Here is a 26,756-nt window from a genome sequence, read left to right on the forward strand (position 1 = left end):
CATCTGGCTCCAGGTCCTAAACGTTGTTATTTCAGCTGCTTTTGCTGAAGCAACAACTACATTTCCCCAAAGTGGATCAATGATGCTTCACTGTTCTGCTCTCAAATGTTGTTTTTACACCTAATCTTACATACAAATCACTTTTATGCAGCAACATGCTGAACATAGAGGAAATAAAGAAAAAAAAACACTTAGATACTTAAGATACTGGCAAGACCAAAACAGGATGCCAATAATATTGTTTTATTAGAGTAGCGTATTCTCATTTCATTTAGAAATTTCATTCTGAGTATTATTCAATGTGGAAAATATTTACCTTAGAAACATGATTAGAATTGTAAAACTTTGTCAGCTGTACATATTTTGTGCCATTCTCTTTTGCCAATAGGACAGCTCAGTCTTCTTCAGCATTTCTCAAGGTTGGAGCATTCAGAGAAGCGAAACTTTAACTGTTCCTCTTTGCACAATCTCTCTAGATCAGGAATCCCCAAAGCTGGGACCTCACTCGGGGTCGCTAAGCAACGATTCTTTACAGAAATTAAAATAAGGAACTCAATGGTAAAGCAATGTCATGATGTAAATGTTGAACAAGATTAAAAATACTTTTTATAAATAAATAGAATCTGTACATTGCATGGTGATTGTGTTGTCCTGATTCTGTTTAGCTGGATTGTCAAAGTTGCAATGGATGTTCAACCAGTAGATGAGCTTCTGAAGAGGACTGTGGAACCACTGGAGGGATTCTTCATCAAATCAAGAAAATTATCCAATTCAATTCAAAAATACTTCAAATAAAAAAATATTGAATTGAATTGAATTGAGTATCTTCTTCATAAGACTGTTATACAGCAGAATGTCAGAGATGCTTCCTGCCCACATCCATCAGCATCAACAACAATAGTTTGAAGAACTTTAGATTTTAAATGAGCCTCAACAACATTTCATTTCCCTTTGGGATTAAAAATATTTTTGAATTGAACTGAATTCCCACAGCACTAAAAATCCACTATTTGAACATGAGGCAAGAAAGGGAGAAATATTTCCCTTCAATGTATAAAGAGTAATTTCATACACATAAATTAATTGAATAAATGAAGGGAACGAATAAAATGTGACATAAATGGACCATATTCCAAAATGAGTAAAGAGAAAGCATTCAGGATGACAAATCTGCTAAAACATTAACATTTTCTGTCCCTGGCTTCAACTATCAAGGAGTTTTTATAAAATATTTCAGATTTATATTGTTTGGATATTATTTTAAAGCAAATCTCAAAAAGATAAAACATTGAGGTTTTCTTTAGCAGAAAATCTGGGGAGTGTATTCTCTGTGGAGGCCATCCAAAGAACCAACAAAGTGTAGCGTGTCTGGATTTGTTTCTCAAGGGCAAAGCTCCCACCGTCGGCCAGCAGACAGCCAAGCTCTGTGCTGTTTCTGCCAAAAGATTTCATTTGGGAGTTAAAACACTTATTCTGCTGCTGTCGTTCTCTGCACACCATCACCACCACAGAGATGGAGAGAGAAAGAGAAGGTTGGGGGAGGAGGGAAAACACATAAAATGGAAAAGTTAAAAGGAAATGAATAACACCCTGAGGCGCTGCTGGCACAACTGGCTTCTGATTTCTATTAGTTTCTCAGTCTGAGCCTCCATCGGACCGAGCGCTGCGTTGACCAACAACCGACTTTAAAGACAAATGAAAGGAAGCGTCGTGGCATCCAGGTTTTTCATCAAGGTGTGTGTGTGTGTGTGTGTGGTGGGAGTGGGGGTGAGTTGCGTACAGGGTATTTTCAATGCACAATTTCACTTGTCATGAATAATATAATCCTAAAGACTATTTGACTTGTTCTTCCAGTTAATTCCCAACTCCAGCAGCACATTTTCTTGTCTTATTGCTGGATGAGCTCATGCTTGGAAAGAGACGATACATAATTTAGTTGCTATAACCACTGAACTCCACCATGGCCTCCCTGTGGAGGGATGTTGGGGCCACAGAGATGGTTGGGAGCACAGTTTCTCAATTTTGTATCATTTATTTATGTGAATTCTGAAATGTTAAATTTTTCAAAAAACCAACAATTTGACTTAAGACTTCTTATTCTGGAAACTATGAGTATATTCTCTTTTGTGCAGCTACTACGGCTCATTTAAGGGAGCTTGATGCAAATACCTCAAATTCAGAGATTCACTTTGAGAGCCAGGTCACACAACATGGTTTCCTCTCATTTTGTTTCTTGTTTCATTTTGTATTGTAGAAACTGTTTGCACTTTTTAAATGTTCTTTCTTGCCCAGTGTTTTAAAAAACAGCCATCCTCAGGGTGGTGATTATGACATGGATTTCAAAATGAAGCTTCATAGATACATTATAGAAAATTCCCACCACCAATGTTCAACTTTGTCTGCTACTATCTACTTGTTTTACAGGCTGAAGAAAATCAGACAATCTTTAGTGCATAATGAAAATGAGATTCCTCTGAAATGAGGAATTGTATTGTTTATTTTGGGTTAGGGCTATGGTTAGTTAACTAACTAACTAGCTAACTAGTTTTTCTTCTTAGGAAAAACTACATAAGTGTTGGTCGAGAATAATTATCTTGATATAAAGCCTGGTGAGAACATAAAACCATTTTGGGAAAAAAAAAACGTGAACATCAAAGTAAAAAATCTACTAAAGGAAAATATGAAAAGAAAACTTAGCAGGTAGAAATTGATCCAATGAATGTTTGTCGGAGCACCTCAGGGGTAAAAAACCGGTTCAGTACAGTTAGTATAAGGCGGAGTATTAATCTGCACCTTATACTAACAATAACAACTTCTCTCATATTTCAGACCTACTGGATTATGCCAAAACAAAAATACATTTTTCTGTCTGGTATTGAAAGTGGGCTACACTAAGACATCCCCAACACGTGTGGATCAAATGTGCAAAGTCAGCATTTTTTAAAACACAAAATGAACAACTTTGATTTTAAGTTGGCTATTTATCCTTAAGAGGTTATGTTTTAAAGATTTCATGCTTATGATACAGATATCTTTAATCTTATCATTACTATTGTTTAATGTGTGCTGCTATCACTGTTGCTGTTCTAAAAATGAATTATTCTATTCTATATTTAACTGTTATACTTCTGCATTTCCTTTCTAGTACATTAATTAATATTACTTCAAATGATAATAAATTACAATAATTAATTTTAATTAATAGTTCTTCTAGATTAAATAAAATTTCTGTATTCTGTCATTTTTGCATGAGAGTAAATGGATGTTAAATATGTGCATTAGAGCATGTTTGTGGATAATCTCAAAGAAATGAGGATGAAGCGTGTGCTGATAAAAAGAGGATGAGGAAGAGGATGAGAGGAAGAAGATGAAGCTGCCTGCTCTTTTCAGAAGTCTGCGGTGTTTTGTGCAGAGGGACCGAGGCGGCCTCCAACCTGAGATTGGGGGCACTTGTCTGCTGAAATTGGGGCCAGCAGATGGCATTTCATTTGAAAATGCACTCAAAGCTGCTCAGAGCTGACAAGAGCTTTGGATGGACGCGGTGACGGGCGGACACACAAACCGGACCGGTCACATCAGGAGCAGGAAACTAAAGGCCAATTAGGATCAGCGGAGAGTGAAGCTCTGGGCCTGGAAAACAATGAGACACCGTGACCTTTTAGTAAACACACATTTCCAAAGAAGGCCTGCTTTCAGGTCCGGAGTTTGTTCTCTGAGGGCTGTTTCCTTTTCCTTTCAATTCAATTTGTTAGCAGCATAACATCTAGTGAAGTTGAGAATGAAGCAGACAAATTCAAGCGAAAGCCTTTTAATAAACAGATAAAGTCCCAAAAGGCTCCACATTTTACAGATAACTTCAAATGCAAGGGCAGTGAAATCAGAAAACGTGAAGAAATAAACAAACAAATGCCATAAGCATTTATTTAATCTGAGAACTGACATGAATATTAATATCGTTTAAAATCAAAAACCCAGAAAGTAAACTATAAAAATATAAGATGCATAAAGAAATAGTGAACTGATAATTATAGAAAATGATATAAGACTAAAAGAAACAGAAATCAAAACAGAAATCCCTCAATTGCCAAAAATAATCAATATAAGCTTGTCCTGGTTTTATCTACTTCTTTTAAGCTCCTCTCTTGGACAAAATTGTTAGAAAACTTGACTTTTGAAAGGTGAGATGTGAAGGAAGGTTGGTTAGTTTGGTTTCTACTAGTTTTATTTTTAATTGAATTTAATTTCTTTATTTTTTTCCATGTTCTCCTGTTAAATACAAACCTGAAAATAGTTAACTGTATTGCATTATTTGATGCACCATTTTGTCAGCATTACATCAACAAATGTGTTCAATAAAACATTGTAATCTGATTGACTGGCTCTAATAAAAATATTTTGAAAAAAAAAAAAAAAACAGAAAATGAAGATGATCAATGAAACCTTTTTCTTGATGTTTGTTCTTTTTGTTTTAGTCATACAATAGCGAGCAGACAATAAATGATTTGTATTAGATATCATTTTTCCTTGATAAATGTTCATTCTAAATGAATATTTGAAATATTTTTAACCTCCTGGGAAGACAAAATTCATGCCTTGTCTAACATGCATTTTCACTGACCTGTTTAAATTGCATGGTGGAACAATTAGTAGCGTTGTTGCTATGCAACAAAAGGATCCTTGGCCTCAGTCTTTTTCTGCATGCAGTTTGCAAGTTCTTCCCATTCCTGTGTGGATTCTCATCAGGTACTGAACTATTTATCAGCATAACATCTAGTGAAGCTGAGAATGAAGCAGACATTCTCAACTTCATGTGCCTGATATTTGCTACAATGATGATACCCTTAGAATCTGATATAACAGCACCGTAAGAAATAAGAGACAAAACTGAAAAAGTCCCGTCTATTAAAAGGTACGTTTTCTTTTCGTTTTAGACATTTACGGCAACATTTTCCCCCGGCTCTTATAAAACCTCATTTTAAAATCGAAAAGTGTCTGTCAATCTAAGAGAGATTTTTTTTTTTTTTAAATCATTTTCTGTATTTCATGAAAAAGTCCTGGAGCTTTCTTCTTGCAGAGCTTTGGTCGAAGTGACGAGCTGATGATCATTGATGCTGACAGGTTTTGGACTCGGAGGAGGAGGAGTGCTGACTGCTGTCACACTGACACAACCACCAAACCCATCAGGGTGAAGCAGTGACAGAGCAACTGGCACACACTTAAGGCTCTATTTACGCCTGTCGGATCAAAATATACTCCCAAACAGAGCTGCAGTGGGATGTTTGTGCTTCGTCTGCTTTCTTTGATGGCTGCAAATGTGCTGCTGTTCGGGGGGGGGGGGGGGGGGGGGGGGGGGGGGCATCATGAAGGCAGAACTGTACACAATTATACTTTTTTAAATGTTAAACTGCAATAAACGTAACTATTGCTGTAGTAAACTGTGCGTTTTCTTTATTTCCTTCCATGGAAAGTGTACCTGGTCGAGTTTTTCTGTCTGCTGAAGTTTATTTCTGTTGAAAGGAGTTGTTCCTCTCGACTGTCACCTTGTGCTTGTTCAGGATGATGGAGAGCAATGAGGGGAGGATTCAGTCAGGTGGCTTCCTTGGACAACATGTAACTGCTACTACCATTAAAAAATTGTATTCCTGGCTTACATCTCCAGAATTTTCAGTCATTTTTAAACTATGAAGTATAGAAGTTTGCTCAAATTTATGCGAGACATTTCTGCAATTATCACACCTGTAAAAAATCATGGTGGGTAGATGTATTGATGGGAAAATAGATGGGAAATAGATAATAGGAATGGATCTCAGCAAAGAGTTGGATAGATGAACGCATATTTTAGACATTAGGATAGGGAATAAAGTCTGAATACATTATTTTTAGAATCTATCTACACTCCACCAGAAAACAGACATTTTTTTCTCCCAGAGGTGAAAGAACAAAATGATTTTCTTCTGTTCATGCAGTCATGTAGTCATCTGTAAATGGGAAATATGCGTCTGAAAACATGGATGATATATCTTGTTTGTATCCTGCAAGGCTGAAATGTTGTCTTGCATCTGTGTTTGAGTTTTTTTTTCTAACAAGTTCTGTGTATTTCTTTTCTGCTTGTTCGAACTTCTCAGATGTTCTCCACTTGTTCTTGTGAAGTACAAGATGGTTCACATGTTCCTCTGAACAATGTACAGGTGTTTATACTCCATGTTTTTTGTTTTGAACTTTTTTAGGATTTATTCAGACCAGGACACAACCTAAATTTAATCCCATACTTTCCCAGGCTGTGTAGAAACCCTGTGGTGTTCACTGAAGGCATTGCTAATGAGCATTTCCGTACAGGATCCAAGAACCATTATTGCTTCATTATGTCTAATAGCTACACATTAAAGCTGCTTCCAGTACAGCTTGAACGATCAGAACTAGTGAGGAAAGAATTCCTCCGATTTTTCTAGTCTCATTTTAGAAAAGAAACCGCAGATGAAAACCTCAAAGCTTAAAAAAATGAAATCAAATAAAAAGCAGAAAGCACATTTTATTTATTTTTTATTTATTTACAATTATAAAATGACACACAAACAACAGATGAAGGCTGGGTGATCTACAGGCTGTGGATGATGGTCCGGTTCTTGAGGCCTTGGACGTACTCTTTAGCTTGATCAAAGCCCGTCCTCTCCTCCGGTTTGGGTGGCACACCCTCCACCAGCTTGACGAAGTAGTGACAGTAAACCTTGTCCATGATGCCGAACATGCCTCTGCCATGGTAACGGATCCTCTTCAGGTACTGCCCTTTGCCGGAGAATGACTCAGCTGAAGGGAAGAAGAAGAAACGACCGAAGAAGAGATATGGAATGATTTTCCATTTTCCAAAGTAGCTCTGAATTAAAAACAATCTAAAAATACACCACAGCTTATTTGTTTGCAAACAAATTTGCAAACTCAAACAGCTAGGCCTGTCACGATAGCAAATTTTGGTGAGCGATTAATTGTCTCAAAAAATTATTGCGATAAACGATAATATTGTCTGAAGACCTTTTTACACTGATTTAATGGAAATGACGTAATAATGCATGTGATTTCCTACCAAAGATAGATACACTTTATTTTCAAAAGAATATTTAACACTGGAACTGATAAACAAAATAAACAAAACAACCAAAAATAAAATGGATTCTCAGTCTCCATTAACAAAAAATGTACTTGATAATATCTAAACAACATAAAGCCAAAGTGGAAATAAATACTGCATTCAACCAAAAGAGTGCAGATTATGAAGTCTGTATATTATGTTACCCTTCAATAGTGATTAGATTTAAATAGAGAAGATGGGCACATCCACTACCTGATGCAATAATTCACACTACATGATTTTTTGCTCCTATTTTTCCCCTTACAACAATCTTAGAACGTTGGTCTTTCTAAGATTGTGTGGTGTGTTACCGTAGATCGTCGTTGCTGCTCCTATCTAAATCAGGGGTTTTTCCCCACTGGAAGCTTAACGCAGCCTGTTAAATGTGACAGGCAGCCAATCAGAAAGCGCGGATTCTCCTCCGAGCTTTCTGAGAGGAAATTACGGAGGGGAATCCCAAACAGCTGACACAGCGCAACCCGAAGTCCAGCGGACATCGGAGATGATACGTGGAAACAACATTAATGTTTATTCAACATGCAAAGAATTTAGAAATGACAAGGGGAGAAGTTGGAGCGAAATTGCTACCGCAGTTGATAAACCTGGTAACTTTTCAGCTGTTCTTTGTTAACGTGACGTAAATAGTTTATAATGATTTTCATTCAGTCAGGACTTTACGCTGACACTAGCAACATGCATTGCAGGTAGATTGTAGTAAAGCATTGATTAATGCCTGGTTTTAAAATTAGTTAACTGGACATGTAGCCATTATTTTGTGCCCATTGTTGAACACCGCACGGCAGGAACGAACCGATCAAACAGTTATACCTAGGATTTCTGTCGGCTAATGTGTGGTCTGTCAGGTTTTGAAAATGGGCCGACAATCGGCCGACAGCTCTAAGATCGTGTCGTGTGCGCTGGGCTTTACACTAAGGAAATGAGGAAGGGAGGGTCAGTGGAGAGCACCGGAGTTGAGCCTTTTTTCATTCGGTGTCATTAACAGAAAGAGAAAAAGGCCGGAAGAGACGATAATGCCGATAATTGAAATGACGTCGATAGTTTTAATTTATCGTACGATTAATCGATTTATCGTTTATCGCGACAGGCCTACAAACAGCATTGGCTTACAAAAAGTGAGGGGGGGAGCAAATATGTATTTTTATCTGTAGAAGAGGCTGCCACTGTTTAGAAATGTTATATTTCATTTTGCAGCTTCATAACTGCTAGAAATTACTTATATACAGTACAGACCAAAAGTTTGGACACACAGTTGTGTCCAAACTTTTGGTCTGTACTGTATATATCCATCCATCCGTATTCTTCCGCTTTATCCGGGGTCAGGTCGCTGGGGTAGCAGCTTCAGAAGGGAGGCCCAGACTTCTCTCTCCCCAGCCACCCACTCCTCCTCCAGGGGTATCCCAAGGCGTTCCCAGGCCAGCCGAGAGACATAGTCCCTCCAGCGTGTCCTGGGTCTTCCCCGGGGCCTCCTCCTGGTGGTACGTGCCCGGAACACCTCACCAGGGAGGCGTCCAGGAGGCATCCTAACCAGATGTCTGAGCCACCTCAACTGGCTCCTCTGGATGTGAAGGAGCAGCGGCTCTACTCTGAGTCCCTCCTGGATCACTGAGCTTCTCCCCCTATCTCTGAGGGAGAGCCCAGACACCCTACGGAGAAAATCCATTTCGGCCTCTTGTATCCGCGATCTCGTTCTTTCGGTCATGACCCAAAGTTCTGTACATATGACCCAAAGATATATATATATGTAAAATCACAACTAATAATGATATTTTGTAGAGAAATTTGTTTGGATGTGTAGTCAGAGCCAGGAGTTGTGGGACTCTGATATGACGCACTTCTGTTACACAGACTTTTTTCATAAGTTCATAATTGTAGTTTTCAGGCCAGATTTACTGAATCTGACTTCTTCTGGTGCCGAATGATGATGCATGTCTCACGTTATTGTCATAAAAGTAAAAAAAAAAAAAATGGAACAATCGTTTAGATTGCAGACACTTTGAAAACAATCAGATTAATATACAACCTGGTTCAACATAAGGAAGTGGGACAAATTAGATTTCTTGGGTGAAAAAAAAATCAGACTGTGTGGAAAAGTGGGATATGGGTTGCATATGAGCAGAAAAGGCAGATTTGGTTGCATTTGCCTTAATCTGTTTGGAAAAAATTTGCACTAAGAACGCACAGGATGAGGTTGAAAGTACCATGCGGATCTGAGAGGGGGCAGTGCTGAGTCCTAAAGGCACAATAGCTAACAGAGGGATGGATGTCTCTGCATATTCTTCTTCTGTGCATTGAAGACTGAAGACAAAGAAAATAAAACTGACCCAGGTTTCATAAAAATGTACATCTCACTCCAAAGCAGTCAATGCCTCACTAGTCTTGAATATCACTGCACGTCACTAGTTAAACTTCTACATACTTACAAAGTTTAACATTTTAATTAGACAAACCTTGGATAGAGCAGCTGAACACAGTTTTAGATTTAAGACTGTGTAGCAGCTACAATGTTCTGTTCTGATCTTTTAAAATTCTGTTTTGTGAAATATTTTTCAGGAAATCTCGGTTTTATGTGTCATTTACAAAAACAGTTAAGCACCAATTTTGCTTCAGATATGCCACCTCCTGTTATTCCCTTCCCTGCTCTGCATGTGACCAAACTACATCTGAACTGGACATTAACTTCTGTTGGTTTTTGGTTGTATATTTAAATGTGTATTTTGCTGTGGTTGCAGATACTCACCTACGTAGAGGTTGGATTTATACTCCACGTTGTGATTCTTGACCGCCATCTCTTGAGCTTCAAGAAGAACCTAAAACAAGCAAAGAGCAACTCTCAAAACTCATGCAGACATTTTTTTCTCGCCAAAATTCAATCAGACGCAACCACAAACCTCTCTCATGACCTTTGCTCCTTTCTTGTCGTTGAATTCTAGCTGAGCGATAGCCTCGTCGATGCTCATCCCCTTGATCTGTAAGGAGCACAACTCAGATTGAAATTAATCTTTCTATTTAATTTGAGGTCGCAGTATCTAAGCATTAAGGCTATAAATTAAGGCTACTATTAAAAGATAAAGTGAAGATTGTTCAAATGTGGGCAGAGTAGTCTGGAAAACCTCAGACCCCAAACAATTTGACAAAACAGACTCCTAATTTTTTTGTGCTGCTGACATCAAACTCTTCATTTGTCTATATTTACAACATGGAATTACATTTTGATGCCTTTACAAAATAATGTTCCAACTTTTTCTGAGGTTTTATCCAAGGTTTCTGCTGCGAGTCTCACCATCTTGGCCAAATACCACATCTTGTCTTTGCTGTACTTTATTTGCCTCCTGCTGTGATAAACTTCCTGCAGACAAACATCATGTTAGAAAAATGTTACAGTAACACCAGGTGTTCTGCTCATTCACAGATGCATTTTAACCAGTGAAGAGACTCACTGCAGGTCTGCGAGGCTCCTCCGGCAGCTGAGGAGGATATACTTTCCGGTTGTTCTTCTCCCAGTGTTTGTCATCTAATGAAATGCTCGTGTGGAGACATGAGAGCTGCTGCGATGCGCCACCAAGAACCTGCAACCTGTAACCATGGCGATAAAAGAGGGAACAGAAAAATTTAGTGGAGGCAGAATTTACCTTGTGAATTGCAAAAAGCACGATATGCTACAACTTTCGGAAATTATTAAGACACTGGGAAGCTTTGACAATATAAACGCAACAAATTATGACAGAAATTATGTCCTGTTAATTTATTTTAAATTATGACAGAACAAAATGTTAAAACTTTTAACATTTACAATTATTCTACACTTTGAGCAACTAAATAGCTGACAAACTATTAGTTTAATTGACAAGTTGTCAGTTCAAATGGTAATCAATAGTTGTATTACTAGCTTTTCAACAATTTGTGAAGATTCCCAAAGAAAAGCTCACAGAATATTTACTCAGCTGCATTAAAGAAAGCCTAAATGATGCCCTGCTTAAAAACCAAACTTCTTACACTAGTCAGAACTGTTTTAGAATAGAATAGAATTCAACTTTCTTGTCATTGCACTGTCACAAGTACAAGCAACGAGATGTAGTTTGCATCTATCCAGAAGTGCTCTATGAGATATAAATATTTATTTACAGATGTACAAGACATGTAATCCATTTTAATCCATGTAATCAAAATAGTCTTCAAAGACAGATACAAAAGAGAACATTTAACCCAGAAAATTTCAGATCTCAACATTTATTTGGAGTAGAATAATCCACCGATCTTAAATACTTTAAATAATTTCACCAATCATGACATGTGAAAAATATGAATGATATGAATATAAATGAAACCTATTAGAACAGCAGTTTTTAATCATCTATCTAAAGTAATACTTATGTCTTACATTGCAGTTTAGTGTGTTTTTACAAACGGAGTAAAGGTTTCACAAGTTGCAATTTATGCAATAAAGATTCTGTAAAAGCAAATTGTCTGGTTCTGGTTTTGGCCAGCTCCAGTATTTTGCATTTTAAACCAAAGCTGATCAAAGATTGCTGCGACAATCAATAGTAGAGCTATTGATTGTCACAGCTCTACAATCAATAGCTATGGCAGCTTAAGTACACACACTATGTACTATTATTGCATAGCCGTAGTACATAGTGTGTGAAATAGCCATGTACTGTATCATGTGCTTGTTTTTTTAAATACGATTTAAAGAAGTGATCAAAATACAAAAGTTACCTGCTATAAAGGATTATCACAAAATGATTTAGTATTAAAACTGTTCAGCAGCTTCACGGCTAACAGATATATGATGCCCTTACCTCATGTGTAGCGACCCAGCTATGTTCCTAATGAAGGCGACACCTGAACAAAAACATCAAGATTTGAAAAAAAATACACATTAAGCAAAATAATTGCAGTTTTTACAAATAAATAAGGTTCACTTACCACGACCTGACATTGCCACCGCCATATTGGATTACTTCACGACGTCACAACAGCATCTTTACGGTAGCAGCGTTTATCTATTTGGTGTTTAATATTGTTATTATTACAATTACATGTAGAAATTGACGTATAAATGTATAATTCTGTTTTTGGTAGCTTTGTCACCTGACATGGCAACACAAACTACTTACAACATGTGAATCCGGGTTTTAAATACGGCAAACTCCGTGCGGTTTGACCCTATTAGGATTCCGTACTCGAGACAGGGTTTTTGCGACAACACGCTGCTTTTTAACGCTGCGACTGAAACCGTCCAGGCAGCATGTGAGGACTTTTTATTTTGGTTTATTAAAACTTAAAATTATGAAATAAATTTAACGGTTATCTAAAGTGTCTGAGGCGCCATGCGTGAGAGGTCTCTTCCCGCCTCTCCTAACTGGTACAGCTCGCGCTGCAGTGATGTCAGCAGCAGCGGTTTGCTGGGAGTCGGAGCCAAAAGCGTAATCTACCTGATTGAGGTTTCTGCTGCTTCATGCAGGGTTATAGGTGAGTCTGTTCTCACAACTCCACAAATCACGAGGCTTAGTGATTAGTTCTGTGGGAGAATTGGTTCAAAATCTGCTTTGAACTTTTTCCACAGTATCTTTCTCCTTGTGGTAACTTTAATGACTGTTTTTTTAAGTTGCTTGGAATTCTGTTATCTGTTTTGGGTGCTTTTACTTTTAAGCATCTTTTTGCATCTCTCTGCAGCTGTTATTTAGTCTAGAGCAGTTCTGTCCAATGTCAGATCTCGTGGTATCCGGCATGTTTTAGTTTTATACCTAATTCATTACACCTGAATCAAATGATGGCTCATCAGCAGGCGTCTGTAGAACATTTATTATTTTATTTATTAATCATGACCTCTGAGCAGCTGTGTTGGAGCAGAGACTCAGTTAAAACTGGCCGGACACCAGGGCTGGAGATCTGCAGCGGGACACCCTGACCCACTGGAACCTTTTACAAAAACCAGATCATTTTTAATGGGGCAATTATTCAGTCCCCTTATTTTTTTGTCTTCTGCAGGACATTTTTTCTTATAATTCAATCTTTTATACCCACTGGCTGTTTTTGACTGTAGGAAGTGTGTATTTTCTTTCAGTGCCTCTTCTTTGAGTGGTAGTTGTTTCTACCACAGGAACTTTTTACCAGGACTTTTTTGACTTCCGTCATTTTGAGTTCATGAACTTTTCTTGAGCCATTCTATTGTCCCCATTGACTGATCAACCTGATTTGGACTTTTAACAGAATTTCTTGGAACCAGTTGTCAGAAATCAGTTTCCAGGAGCAGTTTTAATTATTCTATTTCTCACTTTTTCCTGTTTTGAAAATGTTTATAAAAATCCTTGTTTTGACTCCAAAAAAACATTTTCATAACAAGGTTTTTTTTTTCTTGTTATTTTGAAAGCAGAAACCAGTTTCATATCAGAGTTCAGGGGGAGGATTTCTGGCCTAGAAAACCCTGCATGATCCTACAGAGTGGGAGAGTTCCAGTCATTTCTGAATGGTTGAAAACTAGAGACCAAAGGCTCATTAATGAATGAAATGCTTTGTGTGTGTTTTGCAGGTGAACTCGTGGGCCACAGGGACTTGGTGTCTGGCTTTTCATTCTGCCAGCACCCTGAGCAGAGTCACATTTGTGTCAGCTCCTCCACTGATGGCAGTGTGCGCTTCTGGGACTCTAATAACAAAACTTTGATCAGGAAAAATGCACCTCATCAGGTTAGCTTAGTATGATTCTACTGCCCTCTGCTGGCCGCTGCCTCACCTGCAACCTTTAGATATTCTTGGGCATAGTTTTCTGCTAAATACTGGATTGTGTGTTGCAGAGCCCCATCTCAGCGGTGCACTGGTCCCCTGCGGATAAAAACCTGGTGGTGTCGGGTGACGAGAAGGGAGTGGTGGTCTGCCACTGGTTCCACACTGGCGACACGGCCAGCTTCTTCCCTGAGCCGAGGACCATCTTCTGCCTCACCTGCTCTCCTCACAGCTGGAAGTCTGTGGCTGTTGGGTTGGTAGATCGTTATACATCACCTCTCAGTTTAGACTTAAGGATGGTGGCTTTATAAGGGGTTACAGAGTTTAAAATCCAAACTAAAGTGTGAGTTGGATCCATGTTCCTTTCCATGCTACAAAATGAGGCTTTTCCTAGCAGCCCCTCAACTAGTAGCCTCAGCCCCGTTACTTAGCGTCCAGCAAAATTTATCAGGCCTAGCAGATAAAAAAAGCTAGGGCTTATTTGGATTTAAAGTGGCAAGAGGCCCTAAAACAGCTGAAAGGAACATGAAATGGATCAAAATCTCATTATCTAAGAACAATTTTATGTGAAAAATGTAATGAAGATGTTTTGTAAAAGGAAACATAAAGGGTCACTTTTAACAAAAATCAATGGTCCAGTGGAACTTATGTTACAATAACGACAACTAAACTGCTGCAGGTACAAAGACGGGATGATCGTGCTGATTGACATTAGTAAAAAAGGCGAGGTGATGCAACGCCTCCGAGGACACGACAACGAGATCCACTCGCTGGCGTGGTCTCCGCTGATCGGGGAGGACACACTCTACACCAGAGCTGAGGACCATGATGGTAACTTTGTCCTGCCAGCCAAAAAACGTCAAAAGCGCTGCTGTTTTGTTTTTAATTTAAGTCTCACGTTTATTATGTTTCAGCAACAAATGGAGTTTCAGCTGGGGAAGAATCAGGCTGCTTCCTGGCTTCTGGGAGCAAAGACCAGACGGTGAGGATCTGGAGCACTGCTAAGGGAAAAGGTGAGGGATGAGGTTTCTGAAAGATGAAAATGCTTCAAACTTTTCTTTAATTCAGTATTTAGTTTTGAGTTTATTTCTTGTATGCCAATAATATCAATGAGGAAGTTTAGACATTTTAGGATGAAATCACATTTTCTTTCATTTCCAGCTCCTCTCTGCAGTGAATTTAAACCCTAAATTCCTTCATATTTTCTCTCCTGACAGGCGTGATGACGTTGAAGCTGCCATTTCTGAAGAGAAGAGGCTCTGCTGTCGACCCCGGGGTGAAAGAGAGGATCTGGCTCAACGTCCACTGGCCAAAGGGACGAGCGACGCAGCTCGTTTCCAGCTGCTTCAGGTCCAGGGTTTTCCTATGGGGGAGTTGGGACACGCATAAATGTTTAGATTAAGATGAGTGTTATTAATCCTCAGGAATAAGTAGCAGAAATAAAAATAAAATGAATATTTTAATTAAAACTATATTAAAGAATTATTTTCAGAACTAACACTTTGACTAGGACCATGTGCTCTGATCAAGAAAACTAAGAGTTGAACTTGTTGGAGCCCTATCTTTGTTCCAAATACTCTGGAAACCCTATTAGTGGCCGGCATTATGAAGCAGGACTCTTTGAATACAAATTGTGTGCCAGAAAGCTGAAATTGTACAAAGAAACAAAGTCATAAATGTAGTAAATTTAATATTAAGGCTATTTTATTTATATTGCTGACAAACGTAAGACGGTGTTTATATTGTTGAATTATTTCCTGCTAACGCGCTCAACCTGACATTCAACTGTTCCTACCACTCCAGTGGTGAGTTGGCAATGTGGGATTTGGCCAAGAATGGGAAGCAGAAGTGGAGTCTGTTTGGAACGTCGTCTGAGGGTCAGAACCACAGCCGGATCGTCTTCAACATGAGTTCGGTTCAGCTGCAGGACGGCCGAGAGATTCTCATCAGCACATCCATGGATAGAGAGGTGTGTGCCTGGCTTCCACCCCAAAAGATAACTAAAGTTTTACTTTTAAATGACCTACTTTTGTTTTGCTTGATCTTTGAATGGTGAGGTCTCTGGGGAAAAAAGAGTTGTCTCTAAGAGTTTTTAAACTTCTACAAATTGTTCTAGAAATAAAAAATTGTAAAAGACATTAAAAAGAAAAAAAAATGGGGAAAGTACTTTTAATTTAATCCACTTGAAAAGGAACAACTCTTAATGTGAATAAAAAAACCTGAAAATTTTAAAAGTTCTTTTTCTCCAGCCAAAGGCGTTTTGAGAAACTGTTTGTTAAAAGTAATGCTTTTATGACAAAAGTTATGTCGCATTAGAAATTTAAATGGAACTAGTGCTCTTTTGTTAATGCATCATAAAATCCATGTTTGTTTGTGCTTCTGGGATTTTGTGCTTCTTTACACTGCAGCAACCCCAGACAGATTAGGTGGGTTGAAGAGGATTAAGTTGTTCTCTTTTTTTGCCACTGGTTCAGATTAAATGCTGGGACCTGGACTCTCTGAGCTGCTGTTGGACCCTGCCCACCCTGGGGGGCCACATCTACACCCTGACCTTCTCCCCGGTGGGCGTCGGCTGTCTGGCGCTTGGCGTCGGGGACAACCTGATCCGAGTGTGGAATACGCTGAGCACCCAGAACCAGTACGACGTCAGATCGTTCTGGCAGGGCATCAAGTCCAAGGTCACAGCGGTAAGACTTAGCTGTGGGTATCTTACAATTTTCCAACACTCAGTGTGGTTCAAAAACACGAGACCACAGTAAAACTGTACCCTCAGTGAAACATCATCATGACTCATGAGGATGTGGTCGCCCTTGATCTTGTGCTGTGAAGGACATGGGTCACATTAGGGATCGAAACAGTTTGAAAATATATTTTTAAAAAAACGTTGCCTCTTTTTAGCAGACAGGTGAACTTTTTAAGACTACTTCCTTACAGTAAAGGTTCTAGAGATGAAAAACATGAATTATTTTTTGCTATAATTGCAGCTGGCGTGGCACCCAAAAAAAGAGGGATCCTTGGCTTTTGGAACCGATGATGGAAAAGTTGGGATCTACGACGTCTTCTCCAACAAGTAAGATCCTCTATGGCAGGATTTGTAATACTCACTCCAAACTTCCTCCTTCTCCTGATTGCTTTTGACCGCTGGTTCATGAAGGTAATTTCATGTGTTTTTGTATCCATTCATAACAAAAGACTGAAAAAGTGTCTTTCACCTTCAAAACCCTTTGGCTTATTTTCCTGCAGCATCACCATCCTCTCTTTCTCTGATTGGCTGTTTGTTCTCCTGCAGGCCTCCTCAGATATCGAGCTCCTATCACAAGAAGACTGTGTACACATTGTCCTGGGGGCCCCCAGTGCCCCCGCTGTCATTTGGTGAGTCCCTCCTAACTCTGAAATCAAAATCAAGAAAACTTTAACCTGGAAATTTTGCTGCTTATTCCCAAAGTGCAGCTGGTCTGTGAGACATGTCTGTGTGACATTTAGGTGCAGAAGGAAAGCAGAGCGACAGTCTGTACAGCTGCGCCGGCGAGGGCGTCATCCTGCAGCACGACCCAGCGAGGCTGAACGGAGAGGCGTCAGACATCGACAAGCTCATCAGAGACACCAACAACATCCAGGTGGGGTGTGTGTGTGGGGTGTGTGTGTCATCAGGATGGCAAAACTAAAATCTTAAGTCATTTCTGATTTTGTTTTTAGCTGAATGTTTTCAAAAAAAACCCTGTTCTGTCTTGTTTCTACTGAACCTCCCCTGCTTTCAAACAGCACAAGTTGTCTCCACACACGGACCTCAGCTGGAAGCCGGATGGGAAGGTTGTTGCCATCGGCAACGAGGATGGGTGAATTACTCAAATCTGTTTACCCACAGAATGAGGAGATTAGTTCTGTTTGAGCTGTTTAGACTTCGTATTTATTTCTGCGTTCACTTAAAGTTCAAAAACAGGACCAGTAAATTCAGTCATTGGAGGATACTGAAGGGTCATTGAGATCTTTTATTTTTAATATTTATGTATTTACATTTTTTTTTAGATTTTTTTTGTTGTATGTTACTAGTCTCAACAAAATGACTTCACTGATACAACTTTAGTTCAGGATATTTTTGCCTGAGCCAGAAAAGGTTTTAAAAAAAGAGGCGGTGGTATAGTTTCCGTTTCCTTAATAGAATTAGTTTTCAATAAATAATTGTAAGTTGTTTTAACTAGAGAAGGGACACAACTCCTTCTGGAGTTGCATTGTTAGGATCACAAAGAATTTCTTCTAAATTAATCCATTATAAACTAGAGGAGTAGCAATGCATTGATTTATATCGGTTAAATGATTAATGATCCAATTACGCTGATGCAAAATGTAAATATCAATCTGTATCATCAAGTTTAAGATATTTCCTTATTTTGACATTTTTAACTTTTTACTACAATGCCTGTAAGAGCTTAGTAAGAAAATAGTCGTCATATTATAGTTATGTTTAGAGTTGAAATGGATGTTAAGTGGGCATATGACATATTGATTGCAGTTTTGTGAATTAAATTGTAACGTGACAGACATATCAGCAAACATTGTATCGTTGTCTAAGTAAATCGATATGATATTGTGATGAATCGGGTGACTCATATCTTCACACCTTCTGAACATCTGAGCGTTTTGTTTCCCCTGCAGGAGCATTGATGTGTATCAGGCTCCCAGTCTGTTGCTGCTGTGCAGCATCCAGCAGCACCACAAGATCATCAACACGCTGCGATGGCACCACGACCACGGCACTGCACCGGAGCTCCACTGTCTGCTGGCCTCAGGCTCCAGCAACGCCGTCGTCTACGTCCACGACCTCCGCTCTGTCATTGGTTGGAAGCATCTTCTTGTTGTTTTCAGAAATGTTTTTCCCTCCATTCATTTTTGGTATTTCTTCTTGATCCTGACCTCATGCAGTTATAGTTTCTCTTTAAGAATTTGTAGCTATAAAAACTATTATTATTATTCCAGACCTTTTTTATAGACTGTTGTGTTTATTATTCCTTTATTTTTTGAAAAAAGAAATTTTAAACTGCCTTATTATGTCAGATTAGCAGTAAGTGACTGACAGATTCTATGTGTATTCAGAGAATGTAGATCCTTACCTTAACTTTGACATTTCCAAAAATCTTCACAACTTTTCAGCCTTCCTGTTATCCATTGAAAGCCTGAATAAACAGCAGCTGTCTCCCCCCACATTGTTTAAAATATTCCACCTGAGTAGCTTCTTACAACGTCTCCCTCTGACTTCATTTGAAACATCTCACTGATACTGAGAGCTTTTATTTTTACACAATAACATTCACACTGAAGAGTGTTGCCAATGCAACCAGGTACTGCTGAGGTAGAGGGCCTTCACAAATGGTGAAATAATTGCATGTATGCTGAAAATCAACTGATGTTCTGGAGCATCTTCATTTTTTGACATTGGAAATATGACTCTCCTCCCAGGGTGTCATTGTATCAGGGAAAATTAGAGGGAAAAAATGTTTTGTTGCTTTCTTGAATGCCCAATGAGTTGGAACTATGTGTCTTATGTTTTGCACAGATTTAACTAAATCTGTTTTAATTTGTAGATTTTGTTTTCTTTCACATGGAATCAAAGTTTAGTTTATTTCTTTCATCCAGCTTTGGGCATCGTATATTTGATCAACTCGCTTTCTGCAGAGAATCCTCCGGAGAGCCCGGCGGTGCTGACCGAGCCGTACCGCCGGCTCTGTGGTCACACGGCCAAAATCACCAGCATGGCCTGGAGTCCGCACCACAGCGGCCGACTCGTCACCGCCTCGTACGACGGCACGGCTCAGGTTGGTCTGGACATGTATCTGCGTACTTTACTTCTATATAATCCTGAACTATATCGAATTAAGTATTTTACAGGTTTGAAGAAGAAAGTGTAGGGAGATATTTGTATTTTATTTGGTTATTTTGTTCATTTAAAATGAACATGTCACATTGCAAACAGAAGTTTTGAATAAAAAGGAGTAGTTGGAAGAAAAAAATCTTATACCGTCTACCTCTTCTCTCAAAAGTCAATTAGCAGCTAAACATCAGTCAACCGTCCATATAGATTTATCTTTAGCTCTGAACAAACATCTTCCTAAAGTTCATTTACCCAGTTGAACTGTTTGAGTTGGACGGTGATATTTAATGGTGTCTCTCCATGTAGGTGTGGGACGTCCTGGAGGAAGCGGCCGTCTCCAACTACCGCGGTCACACTGGGTATCTGCTGTGTGTGGACTGGTCTCCAGCTGATCCAGATGTGATCTGGACTGGAGGGAAAGACTTCACAGTCCAGGAGTGGAAGGTTTCCCAGCAGGAGTTCACCAAGCCTCCTAAAGGTAGACACGGACATGAAGAAGGTCTGTGTGCCGACACAAACAGCTTTCTGTGACACTGTGCTGGCATTTAATCTCAGGGAAGAAGATGGCCCTGATGCAGGAAAAGAAGCAGAAGAAGAAGAACAAGACAGCGTCAGGATCTGTTGGACCGGCGGAGCCGAGGATCAACGGCGAGCCGGCGACTGAAGGAAAGCAGGCAGAGCAGGGTCTGTCTGAGGAAGACGAAGAGGAAGAAGTCCGATCATCAAACAGTCTGGAATCTCCAGCTGGTAGGTGAACAAAGTACAGTAAAAGGAGCTTGTTTTAATTATTATTTTATATGAAACAATTTTGTTATTCTTAGCAGTTAACGAGGTACCAAGAAAATCCACTCCTGCTGCAAAACCGAAAGACAAACCAGGTGGGTGGATTCATCTTTTCTGAAACATGAAGAACTGAGCAGCTTGGTTGTGAAAATGAGAGTAAACTATTAATCCAATCCTCCATTGTACCTCATAATGTTTCATGTGATTCCTCCCCAGACCTGATGAAGAAGAAGAAGCCTCGCTCCATGCTGCCTCTCAGCACATCCATGGACCACCGGCCCAAAGAGGAGCTACTGCAGGACTGCCTGACTCTGGCTTCAGTCAAACACTCCAGTGGTGAGAAGCTTAAAGTCAGATGATTCATGTCTTTAATCCATCTAGAGAAATATTTACAAGTTCTTAAACTAAACCAAAACGGAGCTACTCACCTGTTGATCTGTCTCCATATCTGAAGGCATCCGATTGGTTGGTTTCATTCATTTGGTTTCATGACCAAATGAAACCAAATGGAAGGCAGCTGGATTGAATGACATTGAAAACACATTTCAGTAGTGGTGCAGCAATAGATCAGACATGATTTCCTTCATTTTGAGAGAGCTGCAGTCTTCCAATACTAAAATGAGAAACTGAGTTTGTTTCCCTCCACAGAGGTCTGGAAATCAGCAGTTAACAATAATCACCACATTGTTTCTAATTTTGTCGCTGCATTTTGCGACTCTTCAGATATCTGCCAAAATCAAAATCAGCAGGTCAGACTTTAGAAAGATTGTCCAGAAAACTGTAGCCGTTTCACCTCTACATTTCAGCAAACTTCACAAATAGAAATCTGGATTGAAAGTGCACACAACTCGATTCTGTTTAGTAGTTTGGTGACGTCTGAAAGCAGTTAGGTGCACAGTTTGCACTACTTTGTGTTTCTATGTCACATAAAGACACATTATGTTCAAGGGGTGTGAATATTTATTGCTGTATTTGAGGTTCCATATTATCAATCAATCAAATTTTATTTGTATAGCATATTTCAGCAGCAAGGCATTTCAAAGTGCTTTACATCCTATCAAACAGAAACACAATGCAACATAGAATCAACAATCAAAACACGACATTAAGTCAAGTTCCATCAATAAATTTATATTTGATTACGTTTCAAATACAATCCTAAACAGGTGGATTTTTAGTGGAGTTTGCATCCATAGAAGGTTTACCTGTTACACTCCTACTGTGTTATATGGAGCAAAATACCTGTTGCTATTTTTATTCCCACTCACAATCACACAGTTTAAAACAATGTAGACAGCATTTAATGGGCTTCTGGCACAAGGCTCCATACACCTCTTTAACGGAATTTCGAGCAGGGACTCCGCTGTCCCTCACGGATTTTTGTGTAATTCTATGGTACCTGTTACTGTCTAGAATTTACAGGATTTCCGTTACATGTAATGACCCTCAGTCACTCGCCGTTTTCTTCCGGCACGGGGCTCCGTACACCTCTCACGGATTTTTGTGCAATTCTATGGTATATTTTGACTTATGCACTAAACCTTTGTTCCTTTATATTGCAAAAAATGGTTGTTAAGTTACTACATACAAAATGGTCAAAGACTTGTTGATGAAAGTGTTTTTGTGTTTTTAGCGCCACCTGCAGGCTGTGTCCCTGGCCGAGGAGATTATATCCACCTGGGTCTGTTTCATGACAGAGAGGCTCTATACTGCATGTTTGAGGCTGAAGGTTTGTGGGATTTCTCTTCTTCAGCTGCTGGATGTTAAGAAGTTCAGAGTGGAAGCCTGAACTATTTTTCTTCTTCTCTTGTTGTTTAGAGAAGAGCCACATGGAGGCGGGCCACTACGACTCTGTGGTGTATCTGCGGCTCTGGAGCGGAGACCTGCAGGGGGCGCTGCAGCTTGCCACAGAGAGAGGAGAGCTCAACGACCACCTGCTCTCCATCGCTCCCATGGGTAACAGCTTCACCTCAGCAGGCTGTGCTTTAATTGCTGTACACAAGGGCTCCCTCTAGTGGTGAACAGGAGACTTTTAGATTTATTCTAGTATAAAACAGTTTGGTTTTACTTTTCTTCTCGTGCAGCTGGCTTCGAGGTGTGGAGCCGTACGGTGGAGGCCTTCGTCAAGCAGCTGTGTCTGCAGGAGCAGTTTCTGAAGGCGGCGTCCCACCTGCTGTCCATCAACAAGCTGTATGAGGCTGTGGACCTGCTGAGGTCCAACAAGCTCTACAGGTTCATGTCTCCCACCGTTCATACACACGAGGATGTCTGTGTAACTTACTGTCGCTCTCTGTTTAATTCAAGTTTACATCCACTCATCATGGGCATTAGGTTCCATTTTTAGTCATTTTTCCAGAGTAGGATAATTCCACAACATATGGCTTCAAAGACTTTATAAAACAAGAAATGTGTGTACAAGATTGAGTTTATTGTGGAAATTCATGTTCCTTTATTTAACTGACGTCCTGAAGAAGCCTGTCTAAAAGGTGTTGTGGGCAGGAAGAATCTGCAGTAACAGCCAGTCTCTGAACAAATCTGAAGTGACTTCTGACTGAAGACAGTTGTTGTAGGACAGTTTCATGATTGTCATGATGCCAACAGCTGAACATCTGGGCAGAACAGACTATTTCACAGCAACATGTCCTGGATGACTCAGTCAGTTGTTAGCAAGCACTGCTAATTCACCTCAGTTTCTTTTGCTGAAGATGGTTCGACTGAAATAATGGAGGTGGTTTGACTATACTGTAATTTAGCAACTGGATCTAAGGAGTGGTTCCAAACACAAAAAAGTTCAAATAAATCAATAAAAGTTTAGAAATAAGTGAAATAAATGCCCTTCTAAAAGCAGCGAGAAGCAGAATATTTATGGCACAAACTTTAGTTTTAATGCTGTTGATTTTTGTTCTGTTCCTGCATCTGCTCTGGTGTTCCTCAGGGAGGCCATTGCTCTGGTGAAAGCCCGGCTCCCCGCAGACCAGCCTCTGCTGAAGGATCTCTACACATGCTGGGCTGCTGTGCTGGAGAAAGACGGACATTTATCTGCTGCCGCTAAATGGTCAGAAGCAGAAGCACAGGACTAGACCCAGAATTCAGATTGTGAATTCTGGGTTTATATTTTCTCCTACGTTTTTGCTCAGTTACCTCGGTGCCGGCTGCAGTTTTGACGCAGCCAAAGTCATTGCCAGGAAGAACGACGCCCCGTCTTTGAGGACGGCGGCTGATCTGGCAAGAATCTCCGGAGAGGACGTTCTGGGCCAGACGCTGGCTCTGAGATGCTCTAAAGACCTGGCAGCTGCTCAGGACTGGGTCGGAGCACAAGAGGTTCTGAGCTCGCAGAGCCCCCTGCTGGTCAGAGTCTGTCATATCCTGAAACCACTTCTTTCTGTAAGTATTCAGAGGATTTAATGTGGCAGTTTGTGTCCTGCAGGCCCACAGGCTCCATCTGTGTGTGGCTGAGCTGCTGGCCGCGGCGCTGGCGGACTCCGGGGTCCTCGCCCCGGCTTCCTGCGTCTCCACTCATCGGTGGGCGACCCTGAACGGTTCCAACACCCTGCAGGACAGAGCGAGAGACATCTGGGAGGAAGAGTTTAACGTTTTCCTGAATTCAGCTGGAGATCGGAGCATCAGCGCGCTTCTGGAAGAGCTGAAGTCTGTGGAGACTCCGGCACGAAGCGCCAGCATTCCTCTCAGACAGGTTCGCTCCGAAGATCACCCACAGAGAGCATTCACAAAACAGGAACCTCTTGGGTTGCTGAATTAAAAAATGAAAAGAACACAAATATTTGAAACAGATACATACTGCCATCTGAAGTTGCTAAATGCTAAAACTTCTCTTTCTTGTTCTGGTTTGGCTCTGCCATTTTTTTTCCTACATCAACTAGCTCTGCTTCTGGGTGGAGGCCAAACTGCAACACTGAAATAATGTCTAAGAAGGCTTCAGTTGATTGAAGCTCATTTTGACCTATGAAACCTTTAATTGACAATTAATCGTGAGTTAATTATTTGTTTCAATTCATTACACGAACCCATTTCGGTCCATGTTCAGGTCCTGCTGTACTCCTCGGTCCATTTGACTCGCTCGCTGCTCAGCTGGTTGCTGAGCGACGACGGGCGGCTGATGACGGAGCTGTGGCAGGCTGCGGCTTGGATCGGAGACGCTGGACACTTTGAGGTCTCTGCGGCGTTCTGCCGGCTACTGTTCCCTGAAGGTATCAGTACTACTTCAAGCTTTTATTAAAGCTGATTTGAAATTATTCTAGAGATTTTAGTTAATAATAATTAGAGCTGGGTGATACAGTACCGTACAGTACTCTTAAAAGTAAAATTAGATTTTTTTTCAGGCCAGATCTGATTTAATTTTTTTTTTTTTTATTAAGATGACAGAAACCATTTTCAAAAGTGACTTATTTCAGTCATCCCTCCTGAGAGTTGTGCAATGGAGTATTGGGGACCAGCTACAAGAGTCTTTAATTATGAAAATATAGTCATTAGCAGAATAAATGCAACTTTACTAGAAGAACTTCTTAAATATGAGAAGTCATTTAATAAAAAATAGCCTGAATAATTTCTTTTTTTTTTGGTTGAGGAGAGTTTTTGTAAAATGACTTAATTCTCCTAATATTATTTCAACATTAATGTCATTCTACTGTATTCTTGTAATATGACCCTATTCTTGTAGTATACCTGAATTTATAGTGCAAATATATTATATGGCAGCTTCCCAAGCAAGATGGCGGATTTGATTGTGTTGACATCACTCTGAATTAAGGAAAGCTTTAGTGGGGGAAAAAATCCAGATGTTCCAAAGATTAAATCTTAAAAAATTAGATTAATGGATAAAATTAATTTATCGCCCAGCCCTGACATTAACTAATCGATCGGTTTGTCATACAGGTGACGTCAGGATATTTTCCAGGAAACATTCCAAAACACTCCACCTCTCTGAAGCTGAAGCTGGCAGCCTGCAGGCGTTAGTTTGTTACCACAGTCTGTATGAGTGCTGGTGGAGGGACTCGGTGGTCCAAAACAGACCTGGCTTCTGCAGCAACGACGAGCCGAACGAGGCAGGAGCAGCGGAGTTGAAAGAGCGGTGCTCTCAAGGACTGGACTTTGAGCCATCAGTGCTTCTGTCAGAGCCTCACGCCGCCTGTCAGGCCACTCAGAGGTCAGTGAGGGAGACCCAGGAGCGACTGTCCACCATGGTTCTGCAGCACAGCCGTGTCCGAGATGGACGGACGGAATCTGGGAACCAACAGGAAGGCAGTCCGTTTCAGACAGCAACCTCAGACATTGAGCAACGGTCAGGATTGTTCTCGCTTATTTCCATTTTCTTTATCTGGAGAAGTGGCTCTTAAAGTATCATAAAAAAGGTCTAAATTTAAACAAAATTTCCTCATCAGGTTTCACATTTTGTTGTGCTGTGCCTCATATTTGTACATTTCAGCAGCTGTATTAAGTCTGTCATTAAGCTTACTGTGTCTTTAAAAGTCCCAAGCCTAGATGTAATAACACTTGATTTGTATGGCGGAGCTGGTTTTAGTTTTACTTAATGTTTGTCTTCAAGTCAAATTCTTTGGAACATTTCAGACCAAAGTGACTCTGTTGCTCTTCTTCCTGATGTTTCCCTCCTTTTTTGCAGATCTGAGGAGGAGGAGGAAACTTTCCTCTCTTTGTCCTCAAAGATGTCCAAACTCCAACAGACCCTGGAAAACATTCCCAACACAATCAAGGTAATTAAAGTTGGTTGGCGAGTCTGGATACCAACAATTCCAAGAGATGGACAACTCCTTTGGATGTTTTTGTCTTGCAGATGTTTCCTCGTCCAGATGTGGTGGAATGTTGCCTTGTTCTCTTGCATCTCGACAAGTCGTCTTCCGTCTCAGACGTCCTTCGACAACAGGCCAAAGATCTGCTCCGAAAATACGGAACCAGTCTGCCTGTCCTGAAAGCGTCCCGAGGATTCCTGACGTGATCTGGTTTTCCTTTAGACTGAAACACCTCACTCACACAGCTTTTTTGGAAATAAAATAAATCTTTGAAACAGATCCTGAGTCGAGTGAAACTACATCGCAACGTCCTCTACCTGGTCAGAAGATGAAATCTTATCTTCTCAACAAACCTGGAAGCAGAAAACAGAACGACTGAACCCACAGAGCATTTACCTCATTCAAAATGAGCTAAAACATTTTTAATTTTTGTTGAACTTATACATTTTAATTTACAGGCCCTTCCAGCATTAAC

At 40.1% G+C, this 26,756-nt stretch overlaps 2 protein-coding genes across 3 annotated transcripts; one reads left to right on the forward strand and one right to left on the reverse strand.

The window, feature by feature from the left end:
- Nucleotides 1–6,523: 6,523 nt before the first annotated feature.
- mrpl22 (mitochondrial ribosomal protein L22) lies at nt 6,524–12,159 on the reverse strand. The gene is made up of 7 exons (XM_005800366.3): nt 12,071–12,159; nt 11,944–11,986; nt 10,582–10,717; nt 10,425–10,490; nt 10,033–10,110; nt 9,882–9,951; nt 6,524–6,804 (listed from the first exon to the last, which is right to left on the reverse strand). Exons 1-7 carry the CDS (start codon nt 12,093–12,095, stop codon nt 6,596–6,598), a joined length of 627 nt encoding a protein of 208 aa, XP_005800423.1. The 5' UTR covers nt 12,096–12,159; the 3' UTR covers nt 6,524–6,595.
- Nucleotides 12,160–12,332: 173 nt separating this feature from the next.
- Nucleotides 12,333–26,560, forward strand: gemin5 (gem nuclear organelle associated protein 5). Of its 2 annotated transcripts, none has more exons than XM_023342585.1 (28): nt 12,333–12,616; nt 13,677–13,831; nt 13,939–14,120; nt 14,547–14,698; nt 14,782–14,880; nt 15,085–15,217; nt 15,671–15,836; nt 16,342–16,554; nt 16,852–16,937; nt 17,157–17,239; nt 17,351–17,484; nt 17,630–17,703; nt 18,521–18,702; nt 19,538–19,677; nt 20,040–20,211; nt 20,289–20,480; nt 20,555–20,611; nt 20,733–20,852; nt 22,150–22,245; nt 22,335–22,472; nt 22,601–22,748; nt 23,452–23,571; nt 23,654–23,864; nt 23,944–24,210; nt 24,562–24,724; nt 25,410–25,815; nt 26,155–26,245; nt 26,326–26,560. In XM_023342585.1, the coding sequence occupies exons 1-28, from the start codon at nt 12,475–12,477 to the stop codon at nt 26,485–26,487; spliced, it is 4,284 nt and encodes a 1,427-aa protein (XP_023198353.1). In that variant the 5' UTR covers nt 12,333–12,474; the 3' UTR covers nt 26,488–26,560. The 2 variants fall into 2 exon arrangements, with proteins under 2 accessions (XP_023198353.1, XP_023198354.1); XM_023342586.1 differs by having other exon boundaries at nt 20,558–20,611.
- The last annotated feature ends 196 nt before the right edge of the window (nt 26,561–26,756 follow it).

Source organism: Xiphophorus maculatus, chromosome 11 (genome assembly GCF_002775205.1).
Source record: "Xiphophorus maculatus strain JP 163 A chromosome 11, X_maculatus-5.0-male, whole genome shotgun sequence".
Lineage (NCBI taxonomy): Eukaryota > Metazoa > Chordata > Actinopteri > Cyprinodontiformes > Poeciliidae > Xiphophorus > Xiphophorus maculatus.